Raw genomic sequence first — 10661 nt, 5'->3', positions numbered from 1 at the left:
TATATTAGTTAAAACCTTACCCTATTCACTTATGTCTTCTGTAGCCTTAATAACTTTGACAATGAATGAAGGCTAAGTAACCATGGTAACGGCTCTCCCTCCCTTCCCCAGTCCTGCATAAAGAGCCGCGGCAGGTGTGTCTGTGCCTGCTGGAGATCGGACGCGTCGTCTCCAGGTAAGCGAACCGGCTCTGATGATCCCGCAGGTGACAGATGTCAGGTTATGCTTTGGGGTCACAGGTCAGGGGCTGCTTTAGGGGCTTTAAAGTTGGGTCGGGGGCAAATTTGCGTGGATTTTAGAGGATTTAAGTGAATTGGCTTCAGCGCTTAGAGCAGCTATTGTGCTGTAGAGAATCTGAATGTATAGAGTTACTAGAAGAACACAACAGTGACTGTAAGTTAAGGATAATGTATAATGTAAAGGGGTCTATTTTGTAATAATAACCATCTGAATGTATATTATCTTCCTTATTACCTTTTTATATAAATTTGACATGATTTTATGTGAGGAAGTCAGCAGTCATTTATGCAATTGAATGGTCATTATACACAAATATTTAATTGCATATTGTATATATAATTATGTCATGATTAGCTGGTTAGAATAGAAACAGAACTGTTAAGACAGTGTGTTGATGGGGTGTTTGGTTTTTTGGTTTAGGTTTGGGATAGAGCCTCCGGTTTTGGTTAAACTGGAGAAGGAAATCGAACTGGAGGAAAGTCTAATGATGACTGATCACTCGTCTCCAGTGAAAACATTCACTGTGTGCTGTCAGCACGGAGCCCTGTATCACGCTGTGAGTATCACACACACACACTGAGATCAGCCTTTTAGTTTGAGTTGAAACATTGCCTTAAGACTTTTTATAGTTTGTATGCAGTATGTATAGCTGCAAAAAAGGGCAGTTTTCTGTATGCATGCATTATCCAAATGACAACCTGTTAAATGTGCAGCATACAGCAGTACACACACTGTGTGTGTGTGTGTGTGTGCACACCAGTTTAGGTGGTTTATGAGGACACAAACTTGTATAATGGCATAGGTATGACACGGGTATTACAATATGAAGGTGGTTTATGAGGACACTTCCTGTTTCCCTGTAATTTAATAGGCTTTAAAAACATACTAAATGGTGTTTTTTATTTTATTTTGGGAAAATCTAAAAATGCAGAAAGTTTTCTGTGAGAGGTAGGTTTAGGGGTAGTGGGATAGAAAAAACAGTTTGTACAGTATAAAAACCATTATGCCTATGGAGAGTCTCCATAAACTGTGTGTGTGCGTCAGATACTGTTTCCCACAATGCAATGCACTCAACTTGACCTCCCAATTTCAGAGTAACAAATGAGCTGGAAGTGATAAACTACAAATTTTAACATCTAAAATCAGACTGCAAAAAGTATTCTGTTCCACATACTGTATAATATAATTTTAATGCTAATATGTTTTCTGTAGAAAAGCATTACCCATTTCACATTTTAATTGTAGGCTTAATCCAGGGTTATTATAGTGAACTGAAACTAAAACCATAAAACATATTCATTAAATACATATTCAATAAACATTACCTGAAATAAAATAAAATAAAAACATTTTATTTCACCTAGTTGCCAAGGCAAAACTTCTCATTTTAGTTGCCGTTGCAGTATTAAAATAACTAAAACTAAGTAAACTAAAACTTCAAACCTATATAGAAAAAAAGGAACTAATAAAATGACAAAAACTCCCATCAAAATGACTCGATGATTCTAAATAACCCCGGCAATCATCTGTAATATTGTAAATGTTCAGGAGAATTGCTAGCTTTGAGAAAATGTTTTATTTGTTGGATTTTCCTCCATGATGAGGCTCAGCATCTGTCTTCATTCTGACCCAGTTGGGTTTGCTATTGTCTATTGAGTGTGTAAACAGCAGCTGTTGTTTAGAGACATGTTTCACATGGGGCACAATTTTGCCCCAAACGCTAACATATTTACTGTCTCTCAGCCAAATAACCAGCAGGACACCCTTGGGTCCTGAGTTCAGAACAGCGCTAAACGTTCATACACTATCTGCAAACTAGCTGTTCTATTTCCATCTTGCAGTTGATTGAATTTTTCTCTCATTTCACCCAAACAAACTCTTCTCGTTTGTAGGATCGTGCGGACCAGGACGACCCTCCCTGTAACTGCACACAGAAGTATTCATATTCATATTCACTGTCTCTCAGCCAAATAACCAGCAGGACACCCTTGGGTCCTGAGTTCAGAACAGCGCTAAACGTTCATACACTATCTGCAAACTAGCTGTTCTATTTCCATCTTGCAGTTGATTGAATTTTTCTCTCATTTCACCCAAACAAACTCTTCTCATTTGTAGGATCGTGCGGACCAGGACGACCCTCCCTGTAACTGCACACAGAAGTTTTCCATCGAGTATCTGTCTGAGGGACGCTACAGGCTTGGAGACAGGATCCTGTTCATCAGGGTAGGAGCAGATTTTGGGACCGCTTTAGAAATCACGATAAAGTGGAAGTAGCAACAGATCTTTTCTTCCATATTGTGACAAACGTCTGAGTGTAAACGATCAGAAAAGAGACAAATGTAGGGCGGGACTTGGTTCTATGTATCAGTTGTTGATTGGATGTTGAGATGTGGGCGTGGCTCTTAAAAGTGGAGGCGGGGTTTAATAGCCCTAGATGTTTAGGGCTATTAAACCCCGCCTCCACTGGAAGATCCAGATAGGATATTTTCATTAAACATTATGAGGTCCAAAAGAAATATGCATATATAAGTTTCATTTAGAATGTAGATAGAGTAAATTTGTATTTCATGCCTATTTTAAGCATTTAAAACACTGTTACATTATCTTGTTTTCATTCTGTTTAAATCACATTGCAGTAGAGCAGATAAACCTTATGCAAACACACTCATCTGAGCGCACTTTTCTTGTCTATAGTCTACTGTAGCAGTCTACTAAATCCAATCTAGTTTGTTTAACCAGCATGTGCTGAACTGTCATAACATTCACACACACACGCACATCCAGATTGAACGTGTGCTTCCTGATAAAACATTGCGGTCACACTACATGCCAATGAAACAAGTGTATATAATAGTGATGAAAATATTCGGCCAAAAATGGGGGCTGAAATCATCTCTTCCTTTTTGCTGCTAGTTATAGCATGAAGTAAACATGAATGAACATCAAAAAGTTTATTGAACGAAACAACTTACTGAAATGCTTCATGTCTCATGTAATCACTCGGTTAGTGTTTCAACCACAGAAAGATGTCGACAAAACAGCTTGTAAACAATAACGTCACATTTACTTCTGAAAAGCCATTCAATATCCATAAACTCGGCTAGAAAAAATAACTCTAGAGAGGAGCATTATGATAAATATATGCACTTATTACATATTCATTATACTTTTACTTAACCTGTTGATTTCATTATGTATTAATATGTATTAATCTGTCATGAAAACAAGTATTTATATTTCAACAACAAATTGGAGTTCAAACATAATTATATAATTAAAAAGCTGATATAAAAACTGCCTAATGTGCAATTTATATGTTAGTACAACTCAGATTTTATTTGAGTCTGATTATTAAATAAATTTGATTAATTGATTATGAAATCTTTTTGGTTTTAGTTTTATGGCTAAATAAAAACTTCGGTTTTGGGGTTTCGGTAAAAATGTAATGTCTTGTTTTTTGTTGATTATTAAGTAAATTTGATTAAATGAGTAAACTTTATTTTTGGTTTTTGGCTAAATAAAAACATAGTCTTTACATACTTTTCATTTATATACATCTTAGTTTTTATTTGAACGTTGAATATTAAGTACATTTGATTATTAAATATACTTTCATTTTGATTTCAGTCAAAATAAATGTTAGTGCATCACTAGTATTTAATTCTGTGTTTGCTTACTAATTCAAATCCTCTCTCTTAGATGCTCCATGGGAAGCATGTGATGGTGCGTGTCGGTGGAGGTTGGGACACTCTGAAAGGGTTTCTGCTGAAATACGACCCTGATCGTGTGCTGCAGTTCACCACTCTAGAGCAGAAGATTCTAGCCTATCAGAAAGGCCCGTCCGGCCCAGGCCCCGCCCACACCGTGCAGGCCGCGCAGCCGCCCACGATGGATCCCATCGCAGCCATTAACCTCCTCCCAGAATCATCCTCTTCATCGTCATCCTCCACGATGTCCATTTTTAAACCTAACCTGCCCACGCCCCGCGGCGTCACCCAATCGCCAGCTTCCACGCCCCGCAGTGTCACCCAATCACCCGCTTCCACGCCCTTAATGCCTCGAAAGGCTGCCGCACCCAAGAAGATTTTTCACACACCCACAGCTTCACCGAGAACCACCCCTCTTTCATCGCCCGTCCCGAAAAGAAGCCCGCTTCCCCAGTCAACCCCGACTGGGGTTTCCCAAAAAGCCCCTTCCGCCACCTCCAAGACCAAACTGCACCCGCGTGGATCTCCATCTCAACCTCACAGTCCCGTCTGTCCCGAACCCACCTGCAAGCTGCCTAAACCTTCAGCCCCACCGACATCTGCGCAGAAACCTGCCCAGCGCAACAGCCGCCCTCCTCCGGCACCCGTCCGTTCGCGGCTCGCCCAGAGACGCCCTCTTTCCCCTGTCTCCGCCCTGCACTTAGATTCTAGGAAGGGCCGTCCCGTTTCCCCTCGCTTGGCTCCGAATGACCCCAAACAGACGATTCCTCTCGCAAAACCTTCTGTGACCTGCAAGAGTAAATTTGTAGAGCAGAACACAGCTTGTGCTACGCAAACCGTCACGTCTGTCAACGTTAAAACAACCCACAGGAAACCTCTAGTCAGCAGTAACCCTCCTGTCCAGAGCACCGCTACTAAACCAGCACCTACGAGCACTACCCACAAACACACGGCACGGACGAAACCCAGCAAACGTGACGAACCCTACTTTGAGATGAACAATAAGAGAAGGGTAAAGAACTAAGAATGCTGGGGTATTTATTCAGATGCCGTATTTAATTTTATTTAAGTGAAAATGAGGCTGTGACGTGTGCAGTCTGTTTGATTTGTTGAATGTTTTAAATGTTGAAAATACGTTTTCAAACATTAAAAATATGTTTCTAGTGGCCAAGCTAATAAAATGAGACTACAACCTATAAACACACTACACAGCTATCTTTAACAGCCTCATTTTCATTTACATTGAATTAAATATGACATAGCCTGTTGGCTTGCTTTGCATCGGTAAAAACATCCATCTCTGCTTTCATTGGTGCTCGGATATGTAGTTGCGACTGCAGCACTCATCATACATGGATTTAGTCGGATGCCATATTTTATTTGATTCGAGTGAAAATGAGGCTGTGCAGTCTGTTTAATTGGTTGTATATTTTAAAGTATTGCAAATATGTTTTCAAACATTGACAATATGTTTTATTAGAGGCAAAGCTATGAAAATGAGACTTTTAATTCGGTACAACCTATTAATCTGTCGCACATCTGTCGTTAACGGCCTCATTTTCATTTAAATTAAATTAAATATGACATAATTTGTTTTCTTGGCATCTGCCAAAATGTTCCTCTCAAGCTTTCATTTGTGCCATGCTAAAAATCATCAGGATATGCCTGGAAATGGATACATTTTACATTAAAAAAATAATAATTAACACGTTTTTAATTTCCTCTTTAGCTACTGTAATTATCATTATTTTAGCTGAGCGGTTAGCAAGCATTTATAGGTTTAGCTTAATTGTTTAAAATCATGCACGGTTATCTGCAAACTCATATCATCGTTTGTGTTTAATAAGTTATTTTAAGTCAGTTCATATCTGTTACGCAATCTGATTTGACTCCTTATTCAGTTATAAATGGATCAACATGACTTATTAATTCCACAAATCATTTATTCGCTGTATGTCAATGTACTTCATAAGAAAAACCAGCAGAATGTTATAAAAGCAGTAAGTGTGTGTGTTTAATGTCTTCATGTATGATGCAGATGCTCTGCAGGGCGTTCAGATCATGTAACGCTTGCAAACGCCTGCTGTTCTGTTTCCACTTCATATTTACATTAAGAGGACTGTTACTGTATTACATAAGAAACATATGTAGATGGAAATCCACTCCTGTCGTTTCAGCTCTGATCTGACACCCCATAATATGCAGAAACACATCTCTACGGCAACCAAAGTGAAATTCATGTTTGACTCTCGAATGGCATCGTTTTAGAGCACATTTTAAAAACTATTTTAAAGTATTTAGGGTTTATGTGCCTTAAATGTGTGTTTGTTGGAATATATGTGTGGTTTATTAGCAAGAACTGTATTTAGTCGAGATGGTTAGTTTGGCAGGTACTGCGGTTTAATTTGTATGTTTTAAGTTGGTCAGACAGCCAGCTGTTATTAAATGAAATGCTACCTCCTTTACGCCACACAAATACTACTGACTCAGTCTTGCCCATAAACACCTGAGCTTTTATTTTATTACACCGTCCAGAACAATGATAAATAATTTCCAGTGTGTGGCCTATACAGAAAGGTTTTTATAAATATAAATTTTATGTGTAAGAGTAATTGTTCTCTTTTTTTTTTTTTCCAGATAAAGTTCTTTTGATTCTATTTTTGTGTGAGAGATATTCTTCCAGCACTTTAAGAAAATGTTTGTTTTGAATGTAGCTTATTTTCTTTGTTTTGTTCGTTTGTGCTTTTTTGCATTCTGTCAAATAAAGATCTATATGGTGTATAATTTCCTGCATTTTTAGCCTACTTGAACGTGGACTTATTCATTCAGAGTGGCAGGTAAATTAAGCTTAATCTGGCATTGTGTACATATCAGGATAATATTACAGTGTGATGCAGTGAAATCCAAGTCTTTCAGATAAAATTGTAATTTATTTTAAGACCATCATAAATGATAACAATTACAGAAATGAAAGAAAAAGAGTATAAAACTAAGTATATTCTACTTGAGTACTCTAATCTAACATATAATAATCTTCAGAAGTCAAAAGACAAAGGCCTTTGGAGCATGTGATATGAGCAGAAGAAAAGAAGAAGCTGGAATAATATATACTAGAGATTACATCACCAGATGTTTTGGTCTGGATCAAATATTTCTCCTACCTCATCTGAATTAAGTTCAGGACTAGGTCACTTTGACATGACCTGTGAAATGCAGTAGATAGAAGTCAGATAAAAATAGAGATATGGTTGTGGTTTTACATCCTTCCAGCAGAAACAACAGAGTTAAGCAATCTTCAAATCTCATCTTGCAAACACCAGCTCTTGGAAAGAACATCCTTCACATAAAAATATTTCGTGCTCAACATCTTTCCATAACAAAAATATACCCTTTACACGTCAGACCACTATGGAATATGATTATAAATGGAATGCATGAAAAAGGAATAATAAAATTAGTAATACTGAATATATAAGTATCATAAAACAGTAAATATAATGGAGTAACAAGAAAAAATCATAACTCAATGTTTAACTGAATATGCAAAATATAACAACATTGAAATTTGCATACACCACATTGAAAATGAGTTTTACTACATCAATATCTCCTCTGATCATCGATATAATGAGATTATAGCAGCTCATGTGTTAGTGCTGCGCCCTAGTGGCTAAAAAGACTAACTACAAGCTGAGGGTTTAAATACTTACATTTGATATTTGACCAACCAATGCAATCTAACTAGTAGTTTATGCCAGGATTATTATAGTAAACTAAAATATTAAAATAATATTAAATATTAAAATAAACGGCAACTGGAAAATATATAGAAAACTTTGTATTTGTAATGTAAATGTGTTGAAAGGTTTTCAGTCAGTTGTCAAGGCAACATTCTCATTTTAATTTAGTTTAACTTGATAAAAACTATTGGCTAAAATACCTAAAACTGAAATAAAAATAAACATTATCTAGACATTTTAAAACAGAAACTACTAAAAAAATGACTCAAACAGCAAAATTACTCAAATGGAAAATACAAAAACTGATTAAAAATATTACTATTAATATATTAATAAAAACTACAATAGTATCTAAGTGATACTAAAATGCATTTTGACTCATTTCTGATTTGTGTTTTTATAGGTTATTTTCAATTAGCATGTAGATGCATATAAAAATCTATTTAAAAAAATATAAATGTGTTTCTTAGGCAAATTCTAGCATGTGTTTCTTGGCAAAATAATGCAAGTATGTTCTTGGTTAAGATGCAGCAATTTAATACAGAACATTTTCCACGTTTAACCACATGATAGCGAACTCTACCCACTTTTATCGATCATATCTGGCTACTTGCAGCTCGTCTTCTCTCCTTCAAAACCTTCATGTGCTACTTAATATCTTGCTTTATTGGCATGACTGTAAATGATACATTATTGCCAAAGCTTATTATGCATGTACAAAAAGATACAAAATAATAATACTTGTTTCACTTCTGTTTCAGTTTTTATAACCATTTCTTACAATGTGTAAGTTGTTGTTTTTTAGCATGTAAGTTTGTGTTGTTTTTTAGGATTACTGATAAACTACTGCCGTTTGATTTGTATTATTTGTATTTGTTCTTTATTTTAATTTGAGTTAAATTATGTCTGAATTGATTATGTCTGTATAGGTATTTTATTAAGTTTTTAGTTTTATTTCATTTGAGTTATTTTAATACTTCAACAAACTAAATGGAAATGAAATAATATATATTGCATTTATAAATGTGTATGTACACATACAGTATATATGTATGTGTGTGTGGTTGTACATACACATATGTAGTTGTTTTTTTGGTGTTTGGCTTAGTGTTATGTTAGAATCATTATGCTCTTATACCTTTTGTTCTTTAATATTTTGTATAATTGTTATATACAATTGTTTTTAGCTTTATTTTTTTTTTCATTTAAATGTTAAGTTTGGAAATTTTGTTGTATGCATTTGTCACTTTTATTTAATCTCTTTATTTTTAAAATGTGTATAGGTAGTATTTATACAGTTGTAGCTTCTAGTTTTGGATCTGTTTTTAGATGTTTTAATACTACAACTGATTGCTTCTGTTGTCCTCATCTGTAAGTCGCGTTGGATAAATGACTAAATAAAAAAAAGTAATGCATTATGTTACTTTTGCATAACTTTTTTCTCTCAATAACACAAATGTTATGTTTCTCTGAAGTCATTTTTTCTTATTAGTATTTTATTTTTATAACATGTATAACAGAATGACAGTAGGCCTAAATCATATGCCAGGGAGCAAGACAATAATGTACCTTTTGAACAAATTCACAGTTTTTACAGCTTTCTTATTAGAAGACTCAGAAATCATACACATATAGAGATTTAAATGTAAAAATTCTAAAGAAAGGCTTTCACTTACAAAATTTACATTTATGCATAAAATATTTAGCCAGGAACAAAATAAGGTTGAATACATAAAAAACATCTGACTGTTCACTATTAGTATGGTTGATCATCTAAGGTCAGCAGCAAAGACGTTGGTTAATAAAATGGAATAAAGGATATTTGTGTTATTTAACATGTTTGCGTCATGTCCTGAGTTTGCATTTGACTGTTTTTATTCATTTTGAGGAATATTGAATCTGTTTTTGTGCGAGTGAGATGAGTAAATACATGTTGGCATTTAGTCTAGAACTGCAGTAACATCATGTTCACACAATGCCTCTGCACTTACTCCCGATTTATCTCAACTGGACAGGAGAGCTATCAGTCAATACATGAGAAAACATAGTAACTGGCGTTACTTATTTTCTTGTCAATTTAAAAGTAATGCATTACTTTACTAGTTACTTGAAAAAAGTAATCTGATTAAGTAACTCGCGTTACTTGTAATGCGTTACCCCCAACACTGGTCATTAGTAACCCTTTGAAATATTAATTATTTAATTTATTTTTGATTTTTTTGAAAAGTGTGTGCAAAAATTAAAGTTTGATCACATTCTAGGGTTACTATTATGCATAAAAACCCTTATACAATGCTGATAGGAATACTGAGATTGTTGAGATTTCGAAATTGTTACATTATTGTAACATATTTCATAAAATTGTTATATTAGTGCTACCAGTATTACAACATCAGTATTGTAACTTATTTGTAACATTTGAACTTTTAATTTAGTGTAATATTCACTGTAACTTTTTCATTGCAACATTTTAGTGCAACTTGGATTTATATGTATACCTAAACGCACTATTATCCCAGCGGACACTATTGTTGCCATCAACATGTTTACTCGTTCTATGAAAACACTCAACAAAACTGAATTATTGTGAATTCGTATATTAATGCTAGACACCTTAACGATAACATGTACCAAAAATCTTTTTTAACATAGCCTTTTGTACTGGAGCTTTGATGCGCTCATGGTGCAAACATGAATTAAACTGCTCTGGTCATGTGACAATTTGCACTAACCATGTGACACTGCACATATTTAACTGAGACCCTTTATTTTTTCCATATTTGCAGGAAATTCACTAAAACACCAGTCGGTAACATTTTTAGAGCTTTATAAATTAAAACTCAAGTTAGTAGTTGACACGTGACATACAAATAAGTCAAATATACTGAACTCTATTAATTTAAATAAATCGCATGGTTCTTTGTGGGGATAGAAAACAACAAACACTTTGTCTGACTCAAGATTTAATATTTTC

At 35.0% G+C, this 10661-nt stretch overlaps 1 protein-coding gene across 1 annotated transcript in view; it reads left to right on the top strand.

Annotated features, from left to right (window-relative positions):
• LOC107590540 (GAS2-like protein 3) overlaps window positions 1-5635 on the top strand; it is a 13625-nt gene extending 7990 nt beyond the window's left edge. The window contains exons 5-8 of the mRNA XM_016279349.1: window positions 112-175; window positions 661-796; window positions 2356-2463; window positions 3940-5635. Coding sequence (XP_016134835.1) covers window positions 112-175; window positions 661-796; window positions 2356-2463; window positions 3940-4971 — 1340 coding nt within the window. The 3' untranslated portion in view covers window positions 4972-5635. The remainder of the gene's footprint in view (window positions 1-111; window positions 176-660; window positions 797-2355; window positions 2464-3939) is intronic.
• The last annotated feature ends 5026 nt before the right edge of the window (window positions 5636-10661 follow it).

This window comes from Sinocyclocheilus grahami, unplaced genomic scaffold, assembly GCF_001515645.1.
Source record: "Sinocyclocheilus grahami isolate Dianchi unplaced genomic scaffold, SAMN03320097.WGS_v1.1 scaffold129.1, whole genome shotgun sequence".
NCBI lineage: Eukaryota > Metazoa > Chordata > Actinopteri > Cypriniformes > Cyprinidae > Sinocyclocheilus > Sinocyclocheilus grahami.
Note: the sequence above shows the minus strand (reverse complement) of the source record. Positions and strands in the feature narration are given on the sequence as shown.